Genomic DNA, 17,625 nt, shown 5'->3' with positions numbered 1-17,625 from the left:
TTCAGACGTGGTGAAGTGTAAGCATTCAACCACCAGATCTCACATTTGGATTCCACTGGCAAATCCTAAACTGGTAGTCGAAAAAACATCGCTGTTATTAGGGAAAATTTTTGCCCTACTTTCTGACAGCTGCAATAAGCGAGACCTATTCACTTCTTATTAATACAGATATCCTGTAGAGGCATGTTGTTTTTTTCACTATGAAATAAGAACTTGGTCTTCCTCCCCTCTTTCTGAACATATCAAAGTTTAGTTCTTAATTGAGGTTGGTGGTGTGTACACTGTCAGTTTCCATGTTTACCATTCTGTTTTAGGAGAGCTATTCCTATACTCTCCTTGGTAGCCTATATAAACAACCTAATTTTGATCTGCCATTTTATCATCTGAAGACCAAGACTAAAACTGCTGCTTTGGGTTTCTTAATACCAACTTTCTGTGTGCATTGGGTAGGTTTGCACATCACCATTCTGAAAATTGTGTGATTTTTTTTTTTTAAATAATACCTAGATTATATACAGTTTTTTAATTAAGATTTTGCCCTGACCCTTTTTTTACTAGCTGAATTTGGCATGAATTCCTGTTTAGTGTAGTCCATTTATATGCTTTGCTAAGCTACTTCTTCTGAGGTGATTTTCCTTCAAATTCACATTTGTATAACCATAACTTTTTGCCAACAGCTTTTGTCTTTTTGAAAAGCTAATTGAAAGCTCTGACTGTGTATTTATTTCATTTTATTTTTTCCTCCCAAATCAGAACATGCTCTGTGTAGGTTTCTACACTTTTTGTTGTCTGTGTAGGTGGTAATCTTTTCTTTACAATGTAGCTTTTAGCCTAACTTATGGACAACTAAACACAAAATAATACGTAAGCCTAGATTAATTTGGAGAAAGAAAGGCTTGTTTGGGGCTTTACATTTGATGTTACAGATTTAAAACAGGTATGCATCATTAATAGTTGATAACATCATTTTAATCTATTTGCATGCATTGAGACAATAATACAAGAAGACTACCATTACATTGGAACGTTAGCAGATCATTGTATGACTAAGAACTTAAATTTAAAATGGCTTCAGAGAGCATGTTGAATAGAAGAACACGGCTGATCTTCAGCTCTGCTTAGGCAAAATATTCTCACATGAACTGAAGGAAACAATTTTACTTAATAAGAGTTGCCTTTATTACTGTCACTTGCTCATCTGTTTGCCAGCAGTTTGTTAAGGAACAGAATGGTGCTTACTCTTTTTCAGCTCACTTTTGTTCAAGTATTATCAAGCAAATAAATAATACTTCCAATACATAAGCTTTAAATTATTTTAATTTAAATACAAAACGCTACAAAATTTAAGCATCTCCTACTTCCTGAAATACAGAGATAAAGGAGCAAAATTTTCTCTCAAAGCACTCCAAATTGCATTAAAAAGTCTGTAATATTCTTCCACATCACCCAAATTTGAATAATACATTTAAATGTATATGCTATTACTAGTCAGCATTTTCCTGTCTATGCTCATATTATAATGTATATTATTGTGATTAATGTACAGATTTTTGCATTCCACATTAAATGATAAATATGTCATTTTCTAGGTCTAGTATATAATGCTAGTGTCTCTACATCAAAGATGAGATGACAAGTGTTACACAATTTGTTAAGTTTAGGCATAGGTCCATTTGGTGACAATTAAATTCCTTAATAAATATTGTTTTTCTGTAAATTTAGGCTCTGTTGCAGTTAATATTTATCGTAGTTCATGAACTAAACAGATGTAAAAGAACCCTTTTAAGAAACGCAGTATTTTTAAAAGTGAAAGCTACTTTTTCTACATGTTCCAAAGCAGAACTGAGGCACATTTGGCCCAGTATCAAGGAATAACAAATTTTCCTGTGGTATCTGAAATCCAACAAGCTGATTTTGTTTACTCAAGACTGGACAAATAGACCCTATAGAAGTAGTCTAACATATAGAAAACTATACTTTCTAAACGCTTTATGTTTATTTGTAATGCCTTGAAGTATATGCTGTATCAAATATAGAGTTATTGGTGCATCTAGCTAAATTCTCTTCCATAACTATATTTGTGGTGTGTGTGAAATGAGACACATTATGAGTGTAATAATCAGATTATGTAGATTTAAATGTTTTCAGTTTCTCTTATATTTTGTTAAAGTGATACTGAATTATTGCTGAATGTTTGAATGACACTAATTATTTTAGATGTTTTTGTACAGCATCTGTTGTATTCAGGTATATTGAGCTTTATTTTATCTACTTATAAGTTAGAGAACATTCTTTATAAGTTAGCGTGCTAACCACAAAACCTAATTGTACCGTATAAAAGATCCATGTTGGAAATTGAAAACCTCTCAAGTCATTAAAATTTTCAAGAACAAATTAAGAAACATTTTCTCCTTTCAATTAGAATCCATAATATATGTTCATTTGTGTAAGCCATCCATGCAAGGAGTTTAATCTTAATTTAATTCTGGTTTAAATGTTTTCAGCACAGATTTTAAAAATCCAATAGTTTATTTGTGCCAACTGGACTGAGTTTAAACCATATCCCAAACTTCCTAACACCATAGATGTTTGCTGAATAGGGAAAAAGTAGCACATCTTTCTGAGCATTTTGAAATATTAATACACAATATTTATATATTCAGTACATGGTAAGGATTTTTGAAAGATGGAAAATCCAGCAAGGATATTACCATAGACTAGAACACAGAATATTCTATTCAATAGAGAAATATCTTCAGCTACAATTTTGAATATATGGTAGCACCAGTCATGTCTGCCAAAGCTAAAATCATGCCAGAGAGATGACCTTTTCTTTTCTATGAAATTTTGATTAGATAATTAAGATCTCTTCTATGAAATTTTGATTAAGATCTAGAAATTTTAAAGCATAATCATCAGACTTGGAAGAGACCTAGAAGTCATTTTCCTGCCTGCTTGTGGTTCCACAGTCATGCCTACAATATTATTTTTGCAAGCTTCAGCAAACTTGAAAATATTCTAGCTTCTCCGTCCTTAGAGGTACTCAGTATCAAACTGGGTGAGACTGTAAACAACCTGCTCTAACTTCAAATTTGTCCCTGCTCTGACAGGGGGAGATAATGAGACCCAATGAGCTTCGGAGATCCCTTCTCCTCTGAACTATCCCACAGTTCCCTCCAGACCCCTCTGCAGATGTCATGGCAGTGTCATCACTCAGATTGACAATATTTCTGCTCTTTGTACTGGAGCTTAACAGGTTCTTGAGCAAATTACCTGGGTATGTTAGTAATACTGCTACTACTACGTTAATTAGATGAATCTATTTAATCTAGATTTTACTGATCTTATTTAAGGCCCACTGATAAAAGGCAGACTTTACCATGAACTTTCCTTGGCATTCACTCTAAGGAGTAGTTCTCTATAATTCAGTGCTTCCACTCCTATTCCCATATCTTAATCCTTATGGTTGTAAAAAAGCCATCTCCCTTCAGCTTGGTCCTTGCACATAAAATTGACTTCTGTCCACAGCTAGGTCAGTCAGAGAGCAGGATTCATACTACCTAGCTGTAGATGCATCCAGTACAGGTCTGTGTTTGTGTTAGTCAGCCTCAGACTCATTAAAGCAAAAAGTAGGCACCTCTTAAATATGGCTACCAGACCTGTGCTCCCATCTATGGGTGAATTTTTCAGGCTGTTCTGTTAGCAGAGGTATAACCCATGAAATACAAGTTATCTGTGCTGCCACACATCTTTTCCCATAGTCAACAGAAAGAAACAGGAATTTCTGGGCATGATTCATATGATCTGTTTTTAAATGCCTACTCTAGGATGAGTAGACATGCACTGCTTCCTAAGAGTACTGCTTTCTTTCACTGGCAATAAAGGAGCCTGTGATAACTATCTCAGATGTAGGTGTCTGTACCAATAGGCAAATATGGTTAGATGAATCACACCTTTGTTTTCATTTCTTTACACAGTTTTCCTGAAAAAGGCAATTACGTTATTTTTGTCAAAACTACAAAAGCTTCTGATCTAGAAGTGGGGAGGGGAAGGTGCTTGATATCAAGAGAGAGACTTTATTTCAGTTTCTGCCTAGTCACTGGAGAGAGAAGAACAACACTTTCAGGGAACAATTTATCCCATCCTAAAGTAGACATCTAAAATAAGTCAGATGATTTGTGCCCTAGAAATGCTTGTCTCTGGCATTGTCTGTAGAGAGTGCTCAAGACCAGCTAGCTCAGAAATGGGCATGTACATCTTAGTGAGTTTAATTCTGGCCACACTGTAAGTTGTTGAGATAACAACTGTTCCACCCAGTTTATTAATGCCTCCTTAAGTCCCGAGTAAACCAGTCTGTGCTGTTTTGTATGTAGTAATTGTACATTGATGGAAAACTAGCTTAAGGACTTTGAGCAAAGACAATTCTTGAAGTGTGTCATATGGAAATTCTTCACCCTACAGGTTGACAGACAACTTGTTTTCCATTCATACTGATGCTGATAATCAAGGAGGAATGGTGAGATATGAAACAAACTTGTAGATGATATTGCATTGGGCATTGATGTGAAAAGTACACAAATGAAAGAAACAAGTAGATAGGTATGTACTCTGTGGGCAACACAAGGAAAGGAAGTAAACAAAGGACACTTGGAAACTAAGTTTAATACATGTAGGAGGGGATACAAAGAGATTCAGCTGCAGAGGAAGAACCAAGGAAGCAATAACACAAAAACGTGTAAAGATAATAAATGGGATAAGAAATGGGAAGTGAGGTAGTACTTTGCAGAGCAGACTAACAAGCAAAACATGGTAACATAAGCCAGATCAAGTCAGCAAGCAGGCAGGCGTGTACTTCTTCTTTATCTTCAAAATCACATCTAAAATGTAGAATTTCAAACATAACGTAAAAAATACTTTGAGGATTATGTAAGTGCTGCGAAGTTGTAGCTAATTTGAAGAGTATAAGATCATTGAAGTAACCAGAGAAGAGAATGAAAAATGAGGAAACTGAGTTGTGAGGTAGATGAAAATATGGACAGGTTGGCACACCTATACCTGCTGGATATAGATGCCAGTAACTCACTGCAATGTTGTTAATACCAAGCAGAGAGAGAAACCAAGTTAAAGAGTGGTACTGAAAAAAAGAAGGGCTGGAATTTGAAACCTTCAGAAGAACAAGCCAGACATGGCATTAGAAAGTGAACAGAGTAAAACCGGATACGTCTTGATACTGGTGTAATGTCCTCATGGTCTAAACTGCTGCTTCTACAACAGTGGGAGCAGGTAACTCCAAAAGAGAATCTGGGGGCTGTAGCAACTAAGGAGAAGGGCCTACTTCCTTCGGTTCATTTAGATCAAGTGCGTTAGCTTGCATGCCTTGGGATCTCACCCACAGGTTGTTAAGATGAGAGCGCTGGTTGTACCACACCATTGATCCCTTTGGCTGTAGTGTTAGAGGTGCTAAAGGTTAAAAGGTCTGGCACTGACCACTGTTCTTCCCCAAAGCAGGTTTTCTGCATTTGACTTGTGCACCAGCTCTGGAAGACTCAGGACGGCTCGCATTTCCACCAGGACAGATAAACCTCTGTAGTACAGAGACACCTCTGTATACGGTAGCCTCTACTCATTGTCTTAGCTCATCTTCTAGTTTGTTGACTCTAGACTTAAATACAAAAATGTGCTGTAAATTAGCTGTTACCCCTCAGAAACTAGCCCTTGGAGTCACTGTTTTGTCCCTCAAAACATCATTATCCCGTATGAGCAAAAATTTTGAATGGACTGTTGGAAATTTTGGTTATCTGACTAACCTAATCTGAAATCACATGAAATGGGCTGCATGGAATGATGCAGAAAAGGCAAAGAGCTAATTTAGGTAGGCCAGCATGTCTTTTTAGATTGATTCGGGAGAGCATCGATACACAGATCACTGAGAACTAAAACTTTACCACTTCTAAGTGCTTCTTTAACTAATTTACAGGAAAGTCAAATTGCTGAAAATTTTGTCATTATTTTGAACTGTTCCTGCAGTGATGTGGCCATCTGTATTGTTATTAAGAAAATTATAACAGAGTCCCAGTTTTTGTTCTTGACATTTTTTCTATCCCACAAATGACACTTTTCTTTAGTAATTTTAAGATTAGCTGGGTTAGTGTGGCAGTGGAGTGAATCATACTCTGGTTAAGGCTTGTACTTTCCATCAGAGATGATTTTTCTATGACTTTGGTGAAACTTTTGAAACTGGCTCCAGGCTTGGTTCTAGGTGCAGGAGAGAAGTCATTTTGTTGTCTCTTTCTGGACGTGGTTCATTATTGCACACCTTTCCACCGTCTGTTCTCTGATTCAGCTGGATAACAGTTACCTTAGAGTGGCAGGTGGGCTCTCCATCAGTGGAGGAAGGATGTTGACAGTGGAAAAGTAGACGAAAGCATTTATAAAACTGAAACAACAAACAAACAATTGTAGACATAATTGTTAGGCAGGCTAAAATTCAAAGCATCTCTATAACAGTTTTGAGGCAAGGAAATGTGGCTCATTAAGCTCATTCTTTTTGCCCAAATGGGGGTTGTATATTTTTCACCTTGAGTCTACGTATCTTGATGATTAAGATTAAAGTTCACTTAAATTTGTGGACTTTTTCTTTGAAATTGATATGCTTAGCTTTTTTAAAACCATAGTCTCTGTAGCATGCAAAGCTGTAGAGTATTCTGAAACATTTTCAGAACCTTTCATTTATGATAAAAGAAGATTTAATCACAGAAGTAATTGGTTTTCAGTTACTTCACACATATCAAGCAGGGAAAAAATCATTTTGATAATCTAATGATACACAGCAGGAAGAACATAAGGTTCTTTTCATTAGCAAGCCATTGAAATCTCGGTGTTCCCAAACTGCTCACTGAACTTCAGAAAATGGCTTTGCTTAATTAAAGAACCAAAATAATTTTTTATGTTAATTTATTTCACTTGTGAGAATTACCCAAAACACCTTTGATGCTTTATGATTCCAAAGCTGTTGTAAAAACAAACAAACAAACAAACAAAACAGTTCTCATTTGTAAGTGCCAAGTGAGCAGAATTAGTACAGCTGGGAGTTGACAGTCACGTTCAACAGATAGGGATACCGGTACTACAACAAATGCTTCAGTATGTTTGCTATATATTTTGATTTTTAAACAACGTCTTTAAAAAATTCTGGTGTCCAAGGCTTACTCAGTCATTTTCCTTTCATGTGGCTATATGAAACAGAAAAGACTCTTATAAGCTGTGATTGATGTGAAAGTGTTGCGGTTTTGACAGTGCTATTTATCAATATCTCATATAGTCCCTTTGAAAATGTGCAAATGCAACATTAAGGTTTCTCTCATCTCAAATCTATAAAGACCTTCTGTTAGTACAGATTTACAGTTGTGCCGTGGGGAAGCAAAGTCTGCACAAGCACACCTGTCTTCCTTCTGAATCTGTCCTGATCTTGTTTTTCATCCCGAGCATGGGATAAGGAGAGTAGCAGCGTCTTAGGAGTGCACCTAAGGTTAAAGCTAACCTTTGGCTGGTTTTAAACAGGAAATTAAATTCTTTATCACCCTTCTAAGCAGCTATTGACAGTGCTAGTGACAATCAGCTACTGACGTGTGGCAGGAAAGAATGAGTTGGTATTTTGTGGGTTTCTGCTTTCTGAATAGGAGGTGGTATGGAGTTTTTCCTATCAACAGCACTGCTATAAGAGGTAATTCACTTTCCTCAGCCTCTGTCCGTGAAACCCATCTGGAAAATTCTCAGAATCTGTGGTCTTTCATGCTACTAATACGTGGCTGATGCTTCTCGTTTATGACCTTCTGCATGCATTTAGGCTGTCTTCTTGGCAACATCTTCCTGCCTATAGAGAAGGAAGTGGATGGAAAAAGTGGAATTGGTTCAGTTCCAGTTTGAGAAAGACCAACATTATAATATTCACACAGGAGGATAGAAAGGGAATATCTGGATTTTTTATTTTTTATTTTTTTTAGATCTCCTGTATGCATTAGGCAGGGGTTAACAGTAGAAATACAAAGAGCTCCTTAAAAACAGATAACTGCTCTACGGTGTATGCATGTGATCTGTATTCTACGAGGGAACGTAAAGACCTAGTCTGTCTTGCTCAATAACTTCAAGAACTCATGGTATACAGGAAAGACATGAAAAGTCATCAGCTGACTCCATGCAGGTGCTTTAGGTCCCTGGTTCTTGTGGGATATTTTGTGGACAGGCAGGATAGGGTAAATAGGGGGAGGTGGGAGAAAGCAGTCTCCTTATTCAGGGAGGCATGTGGTATGCAAGACATTATAGGCTTTTCACTCTTTCCTTGTTCTCCATGTACTACCCAGTTAACTTTACAGTCATCACAATCTTTATATATCGGTAATAAGTAAATGCTGCCCTAATAAAAAGAACTATACTTCTATAAAATCATTAAGAGAAGTAATACTTTAAGGTGTACAACAATGAAGAAAAGCAAGAAAAAAAAAAAAAAAAACAGATGACTGCAGGGCAACTTCTGGGAGACTGGTGAAATATGGGGTTCATTCTTGTTTTCACTGTCTGCTCCAGGTATCCTCATCATGATGTCCATGTGTGACGAAGTGCATGTGTACGAGTACATCCCTTCAGTCCGACAGACCGACCTATGCCACTACCATGAACTCTACTACGATGCAGCTTGTACCTTAGGGGCCTATCACCCGCTACTCTATGAGAAGCTGTTAGTGCAGAGAATGAACAAAGGTTTGCAGGACGACCTGTATCGGAAGGGGAAGGTCATTTTGCCAGGATTCAAATCTGTCAAGTGCCCCAAACGAAATAATTTCCCACACTTGTAGAAGAGAGTCCTTCAGAAACAATGTGCAATAAGGTACTACTGTCGTACTATAAACAAGGAGAGAATACTTGAAAAATCTATCTTAGACCAATCTAGTCTTGAGTCTATAAATTGTAATTAAGTAGCAGGCATGAGAAATACTTCTTTTCTGAGCCTGAGTATTTATTACTGCTTTGCAAATAATTAAAGAAAAAAAAGAAAAGCTTAGCTTATGAAAGGTGCAGAGGACATACTTAGGCAGAAGTATAATGTATTGTTGTGGGTGTGACTGTCAGAAGTTGTCAGTGGTCTCTTATGCCACATATGCTAAATTGTAACTTTTTTTCTAAATGAATTTATTTAACTGTTAAATCTGGCATTGTGAAACAGCCTGTATCGTTCATGTACAGAGCTGCCAGTTGAACAGTGCAGCATTTCTCGTGGCTCCATGGGATTTTCACACTCTCCAAGAATGAAGTAATTGCTACTCTGAGCTGGGTGTTCATTGATTAGAGGAGACTTTTAATTCCCATTCACACACAGGTTTAGTTACAGGCTTCCAACAGTATAGGGGGCCTTGTGCTGTTTATAAAGTCAATGCAGACACACAAACCAGCTAAATCAGTAAAACTACTGGATGTAGCTTTGATCACAGTGCTTTGGTCACACCATTGCTCACACTGTGTGGGGCAGAGGGAAATGAGAAATTTCTCACTTTTGTAGAAAGCAACAAATATATTGGTAACTTATTGAGGAAAAAAAAAATTCTCCCTGAGAGGCCCATGAAGAAAGTGTGAGGGAAATTATGCCTTCCCCTGGTGTGCACAGGTAAAAACTATCCAAAGAAAGCCAAGGGAGGCTGTGTAGCGCACATATCACACTGAAAGCAAATGTAGAGGGAGCTCACCTTTCTGCAGCAAAGATAGCATTCAAGATTATAGACATCATTTGTTAGGCATTTCATTGTGATACAAATCAATTTGATCACAAGTTACTGCTGTTAAGTATAAGGAGTTGTCTGACAAAAGAGGATATCAGCTTTTTTTCTTTTTTTCTTTTTTTCTTTTTTATTTAACCTTTGAAAGGCTATACCCCAGAGAAGCTGTAATGCCTGGAAAAAAAAAAACTGACTGTGGATTGCATATGGAGATAATTTAATGTTTTCCTTCGTAACACACAATGAGAATATTCTCTAAGGCTGTTCTGCAAATCCACCTGAACACTAACACATTTAAAACAGTACGACTTCAGTTTCAGATTTTCTTAAAGGCTGGAGGATTTGTTGATGTTGTTGTGTTATTCTTTTTCCTTGTTTTTTTTTGTCATTTTTTCCACACAACTGTACCCTTTCTCTTAGGGTAAGTTAAGTAGAAAAGTATGTGTCCAAAACCACAGCTTTATCCTTTTTATGTCCATTCAGTAAAAATGCAAACAATTCAAAGAGGCACTGAAAAGAGTAGCTGAGTTGAGTGGTTGTGGTGGAAAGTATCTTTTGTGTTTTGTCTTAAGCAACAGGAAGGCAATTAAAGAGTGCAAATGGTATTAATGACTACTTCCTATTCAATAGTAATGTAAGTATCACCAGAGAATTCTTTTTCTGTCACTCTGCTCTTAGGGACTGATGATTTTTCCCTCCTCAGAAGTGAATAAAATGTCTTCTGTGGGGCTTAGCTTTCTTTTCCTATGTAGCCTCGTAATTTGGGCTATATGGTCCTCTAAGATTCCTCTTGTTGACAGAAAGTGTGTCCAGATGGTCTAAAAACTGTACTTCTGTGTTGTGTGAATAATCATGTCCATGAATCATTTTGGTACATATTGAAATGAATGGTTTTTATTTATGTTAGCCTTAGACTCTGGATATATTACATAGTGATTTTTTTTTTTAATGTTGTAAGTCAGCAGCTTTTATTCTTAATAACGCTGTTATTTAATCTTGCAGAGAAAAGATAACCTACTTAGAGCTATTCTATTTTTCCACATGCTTGGTAACCTGTTTGCAAAACATTTGAAGTCTGAACCAGTACTGTCAAATATGTCTCTCTCTCCAGTATGTTGGATTAGCTACAACATCTTTGTAAAGAAAGGGAGTTGATTACCTTTCTAGGACTAATGAATATACTACTTTTCCATAAACAGGAAATGATCAAGTTCTTAAAAATATAAATAAATCACTTTGGTCTGCAATCACTAACCTTAAACTTTGTTTTCCACGAAGAAGAAAAATACTAACTGTATTACTCAACTACCCACAGCAGGATTATGTTGTATTACTCCCTTGGTAATCTGTCAGAATAATCCACATATCTGTTGTACAGAACAGTGGAATTTTACAAGGTCTCATGTTAACAGGTGATGAACATACCTACTTAATACATCATTTAAATAACGATGCAGAACCAGGTCTGAGACATCAGAAAACTAACTGTATATTTTTAATTTACTGGACTCTGCACATTCAAGCCCTTTCAGCAGAATCTTGTTTGCCAGTATGCCAAGACTCTTTAACCTTTGAAGATAATTACTGGAACTGTTTCCAGGAGAACGTGGTGTGTTCTTGCCAGCTGCATCCTGATTTATACAGCAGTCAATCAATGCTCCTTCCACTAGTGCTGTGTGGGTGCTGTAGCATCACCTTAGAAGATGCCACAGAGCTGTGCTGCCAGCAATTACTTCCTTGCAATGGAGGAAGACCAACTTGTGATGCCCATCTTCTTGAAAAAATAAGGACCCCAGGAGTGGCTTCCCAGGACTGGTTTCCACTGTGATGTTTCATTGGTCTGTCTGATCAAACACCTGGTGGCTGCTTAAAGAGACTTTATTACCCTACCATGTCTTGTCCTTCTTTTTTTGACACAAGTGCAAGTGCACGTGATTTGCTAACCAAGGGCTCACCTCCACTTTGTGCAACAGGGGAACGGGCAGAAATGAAGAGGGAACATAAAGGACCTTCAGAGGTGCTGCCTTCACCAGTGCATACACTCTCTGTGGCTTTGGTGTTGGTGGCTTGCATGTGAGCTCACCATGTATTTTTGCATTTACAGGCGTATTTCGCTGTCCCTCAGAAGGGCAGAGAGGTCTTTACAAAGATTCATTCAACTTGAAACGATGAGTGAGTGTGTAGTAACACTGAATCTACAATCTTTTAATAATAGTAACATGTGAGAGCGCTGGTTTTAGATACTTACATTAAATGCAGACAATGTGAAAGGAAATGCATTTTCCCACGCAGATATCACAGGGTTGTGTGGTGTGTTGTTTTTTTTTTATCTTTTTTCTTTTTTTTCTTTAAAAAAAAAAAAAGATATAGGCATGGCTTCATAGCTCTTCTGTGTGGCTATTGTACACTAACAGAGAGTACCATAGGCAAGGGAGGTCTGCACAAGCCTGGCTCTTGACATGTGTCATCAGCAAAGCAAATGCTAGGTGATTCCTGAGCTCCCTTCACACATGGTACAATGATGCAGGTTTAAAATGTATGGAGGTTTCCTGACAAATAGGAATAAATTGCCTTCAAAAGCTTTAGAGACTCTTTTCTGTACCCTGGTGCTGTGGACAAAAGTTGCACTTAGTTGAAACAAAACAAACACAGCAGCATCCTAAGTAAATATGCTGAGTTTATGTTGAATTGCATTATGCTCTTTTTCCCACTGTGAATTCTTTTTTGACTTGTGGTGCTCTATCCTTTTATACATTCAGCCTTTGGATGGTTAAGTCAAGGTATTCTTCTGTTTATTAAAGAAAAATTATGACAGATTTTGCCTCACTTTGAGCCAAAATCTTTCTATCTTTCTAATTAGTAATTGTTCCATTTGTTTATAGTTCTAAAACTTAACCTGCGCATAAACTCACAGTTCAGTTTAGTGTAATTCCTTAAATTAAACTACTAAATCTTAAGAAATATGTACGTTAAGACAGAGATTGTTTACACACTCTAATCTGCAATCTCTCTGTACAAATTTAACTAAATCATTGCTTGTCTTTGATCAGGACACTTTCTTTGATAAAAACATCCAAATTCTGAACTTGTTCCTACAGATCTCTTGGCAAACTCAACAAAACCAAGAGAGTTTTTTACTTAAATTAAGACAAGTATCTACACTACATGGTTGCGCAGACAGAACTCAATCATTTTGGAAGTGGATTGACCTAAATAGGAGTTCAAAATAGATGTAGACCAGCTCAATGCATAATGATTTTATTATTATTATTATTATTTTTCCCCATTTCCTTCCTCCTCAGCAGTTCTTAAGGATCGAAAATACCACTTGGACAGTGACATAGATGTACCATGAAAAGAATATTGAATGTATTGACTGCAAAAATAAATGGCTACTCCTTTTCCCTTCATGCTTTCTAGAATTGAGGAATATTAAATAAATTAAATTGCTATTTGAAATAAGTAATTCAGAAGACTGTAATTGGAAAGCATCTAGATATTTCCTGGAAGCTATCCTCTCACCTGCAAGGAGGATACCTGATTTAACTGTTTGAAAATTAAAGTATCCCATGTCTGGGCATACCTGCATCATTAAATGAATTTTAACACTATAAATTTCTTCTCTCTGCCTTAGTGATCTGATTCAGAGTATTGTTCTTGAAATAAGCTTTGTGTGTAAAAGCCTTACATTTATCCATATCATCTCATCACTCGTAATATGTAGTCATCAAACTATTCAAATATAGACTGTGTACTTTTTTAATAGCTTTGAGAATTATTTTGTATGATGATTTTTTTAAATGAATGTGTACTCTAATAACAAAGCTTAAAATTTTACAGGAGTCACATTTTTAAGCGGTGTTTGTATACATTTTAACACTTTTTATATTTTCTATTATGATTTTGTATATTTTTATGTATGCACAGTGTACAGATTTTTTCCTGTAAATAAAACATTGGTTTTCATTTGTTTAAGAGTGCTGGTCTTTTCATACTGGCTTGAGTGAATGACACTGAACCGTAGATGGCATGAAACAGGGAAGGTAAATGACATTGATCTCAAATTGAAATGGACAGATAGGCTGGCAATTAGCTTTCAGTAAACTACGGAAAATGGGAAAAGTTCTAAACACAGTTTTATTCTACAACGAATGTGTCTACCTGAACAGGTGTTCTAGGATTCCCGCAGGAGGACATACTATGCTGCTACAGCTTTGACGGTCAATTTCTTAGGATAGTCTAGCCCTCTAAGGAGGTCGTGCTCTGGTTACTTGATGCTGCACTCAAAATGCTAATAAACTTAAGTGGCTGTGCCATCCTTTCAAAGAATCCAGCATCATGTCTTAGCATGAATATAATTTTTAATTAATTATGAAATAAATGAAAAACAACTTACCGAAGGGAAAGCATAAGTTGCTATTCAGTCTGTGATGAAGTACCATACAATGTAACCAATATAAATCTGCATAAATCCATGAATGTGAGGCATTCCACTGCTTTTGGTAGCCTTTGAACTATGCAGTGGCTGAAGTAGGGCTAACAGAGGTGGTATAAACTGTTTTCATCCCAGACAGTCACAGTGACTCCATGCCTACAACAAAGCTAGCTGCACATCAGTAGAACGTTAAGCGTTTGATTGCCATCATGTAAAATCCTGGCAGCCAGTAATCATGCAGCTCATGCTTTGTATTTCACCACCTCCTGGCAGGCAACATTGAGGGGATAATTACTATATGCCATGATTTGCAAGTAACACCTCTCAGAACAATGAGCTACACTAGGGGAAACTGAGTGCTGGGATGCATGGAAGAAGCAACTAATTAATGCTTTTCAAATCCTTCAACTTTGCTTTTACTCTTTTTTTTTTTTTTCTTTCATTAAAACACACACAAAGAAAAAAGATCACTGTCTTGCATATGATAAAACACTCATTAAACGTAATTGCTTATGACATGGGAGAAGACATTCTTGTCTCACAGCATGTCCCACATGCATACAGACTAGTACATCAGTAGCAGGTGAAAACCTATGAACTATATTGTGTTGGGTACAGAGAATATCTTGCTCTTCTCCCTGTTCTTTGGCAGTGATGACTATAGAGGAGGTGTGACATTATTTTTCTGATAGTATCTCAAGGAACCTCAGAGGCAACTGATTTTCAGGTTTCATTCCCAAAATCAGACTGCTCCTTTCTGAACAGTGAAGGAGTCATCCTTTATCTTTTTATTCTTAGAAATCAGCTGTGTTTTCACTTGAGCAGCTCAGAGGGGCATGGTTCTCTGACAGGTAGAGCTTCATACAGTCATTTTGTTCTGTTTATTGTCAGCTTGCCTGTTGTCATCTGGCTGAAAGACACATCTCAGAGGATGATTGCTCCAGCCTGCTGTCTTGACTGCAGCATGAACCTGTTGAACAGCTAGACAAGCTGTGGAGGAGCCAGTCTTTTCCTGTAATCACACCCTCCACTTTCTGCAGGAAACTGCACCTGCAGCAGTGATGATTAAGCAGCGACTTACTGTGGGACTACTTCATCAATCAGTATGAATAGTCATATGCACAGTCTACTAACACTAGTGGTTTGGCTGAACTTCTGTTCTTGCCCTTCTAGCATCTTGGTTTTCTCAGGGTAACTGGTAGATAATTTGATTGTTTCATTGGAATAGCATGAATTTATCTGCTGCACATTAAAACCTATCGATGTCTACTCAATTCATGTACCTGTCTTTAATATTTACATTCCACTTTCTTACAGTGGTAAGTTACTCCAGATAGTGTACTTGAAAGCAATTACTTCACTTTTGTGGAAGTACAGCCTGAGCCTAAGCTTCAAGCCTTGCTACCCAAAGCAAGTAGAAGTGCATGTCCTCTTTCTTTTGGCTAAAAATATGCAAATGTTCAAATAAATAAGTTTGATGGACATGCTAACTGGATGCATTAAAATGTCAGGGAATTAATTGTCACGAAGTAATATTGTATGCTTGTTTTTTTGGTTTTGTTGCTGTTGTTGTTGTTGTTTTCCCAGAACCAGAATAGCCACCAGAGAACTGACAGCACAAAGTAAATTGTGATAAATTGTGGGGGAACTATAGCTGATTCAACTGCTGTATTCTTAAAAATTACACAATTGAGGAAAGGGGTTCAGGGGAAGGAAGTGGGAGAAACAAGTAATGAAGAAGTACAGCAAAGAAGGAGAGAGAAACATAAAAAATGTACTACGCCATTTGGAAACGTTTGCAGAACTGCTGCTTTTTTTCCTAATGTTCAATTGGTTTTGGCTGCTTGCTTTCTTATTTTTTTATTGCACATTTAAAGAAGAACCCAACTCAACTGTTGTTCTTGCTTCTGCCAGGCTTAGTGTGGTGGGATGTGATTTCAAAATGAACAACTAAGGTAGACTTATGAACAGCAATTGACTTCTGCTTTGCCTCAGCTTCTTTGTAAACACAAGTCCCATGAATTGAACTCAGAAAAGACTAATGTCAGCAGAGTTATGGGATCACATTGCTACACTCTGAACAACCTCCTCCATCTGCTTATACTTGTCTCTATGACAAGTGAAATAAAACCCATTTCCTCTGGTAACCTGTTTCTGTACACAGACAAATACGAATTAAATACCCTCTTGCTTACAGGGTGCTGACAGATAAGGGATAATTGCTGTAGCCACAGCTCCTTATATACTTGTGAGAAGACTCCAGAAACCTTGAAGAGTTCATGAGGACAGGGAATAGACATCACATCTGCCTTGATTTTATGGGAGCAGCCAGAGGGAAAAATTGCTACCAGTGTTGACTCCAGGCTGTGTCAGCTGCTGTTAATTACCTTTCTCCCAGACAGTTTTCTGGCTGTGACTGCACTTCCTGATTAAAATATCTTGCTGGCCCACCTTCCAAACAGTGTTCTTTTCCACAATCAGTCCTGGAGTGCTGATGCATGTGATGGCCTGCCTACAACCTGCATCACAGCCGCCATGTGCAGCAGGTATGTCTCCTGTGCTGGTGAGGTGCTAGGGGAAATGGAAGAGGTCTGTCTGGGGCGTTATGGATTGTGTTCTATAAGGATAAAAGTTTTTTATATTATTTATTTGTTTGTGTCTTGTATGCATAGTTCAGTCATTCTTATAGCATTTCAAACAAACATGACATGAACATGCTTCAAGAGTTCCTGACTTATGGGTTTTCTTATGTTTTGTAGACTAGATGGAGTTCCTGATCCAAAGTATCTACAACCCAGATTAAGAGAGTGAGAGTAGGAAGGATTTTTGGCATATTACAGTGAGAAATTTAGACAAAGCAGAGATACTTAATGCATTTTTCACCTCTGTCTTCCACACCAGTGATGGGCTCTGGGACCCCAGCTGTCCTGAGTTGGAGGGTTGTGACTGCAGAAATGATAAACTCTCAGTCAACCCTGAACTTATGCTGGATTTGCTGCTCCACCTGGGTGCATATAAGTCTATGAGGCCTGATGGAAATCATCCCACGATACTCAGAAAGCTGGCTGATGTCATTGTGGGATCTCTCTCAATTGTTTTTCAACAGTCTTGGGAATCCAAACAAGTCCCAACTGACTTGAAGCTGGCAAATGTGGTCCCAATTTTCAAGAAGGGTGAGAAAGATCCTGGCAATTACAGGCCTGTCAGTCTCACTTCAGTGCCTGGTAAAATTACGGAGAAGATTATTCTGGGAGTTACTGAAAAACATCTGAAGGACAACACAGCCATTGGTCAGAGCCAACATGGTTCACTAGGGGAAGGTCATGTCTAACAAACTTATTTTCCTTCTATGACAAGATCACCCAGCTAGTTGACCAAAGGAAGACAGTTGATGTAATCTTTCTGGATTTCAGTAAAGTTTTT

General features: G+C 37.4%; 2 protein-coding genes across 12 annotated transcripts in view; one reads left to right on the top strand and one right to left on the bottom strand.

The window, feature by feature from the left end:
- ST6GAL2 (ST6 beta-galactoside alpha-2,6-sialyltransferase 2) overlaps positions 1 to 10,370 on the top strand; it is a 179,394-nt gene extending 169,024 nt beyond the window's left edge. For all 11 annotated transcript variants that reach the window (XM_083821530.1, XM_083821538.1, XM_083821535.1 and 8 more), the window contains one exon: positions 8,584 to 10,370. In XM_083821530.1, the coding sequence (XP_083677656.1) occupies positions 8,584 to 8,852 (269 nt within the window). In that variant the 3' untranslated portion in view covers positions 8,853 to 10,370. The remainder of the gene's footprint in view (positions 1 to 8,583) is intronic.
- Positions 5,620 to 17,625, bottom strand: part of LOC310893051 (pinopsin-like) — a 93,607-nt gene continuing 81,601 nt past the window's right edge. Inside the window, exon 5 of the mRNA XM_083821540.1 lies at positions 5,620 to 6,436. Coding sequence (XP_083677666.1) covers positions 6,212 to 6,436 — 225 coding nt within the window. The 3' untranslated portion in view covers positions 5,620 to 6,211. The remainder of the gene's footprint in view (positions 6,437 to 17,625) is intronic.

This window comes from Anser anser, assembly GCF_964211835.1.
Source record: "Anser anser genome assembly, chromosome: 1".
NCBI lineage: Eukaryota > Metazoa > Chordata > Aves > Anseriformes > Anatidae > Anser > Anser anser.
Note: the sequence above shows the minus strand (reverse complement) of the source record. Positions and strands in the feature narration are given on the sequence as shown.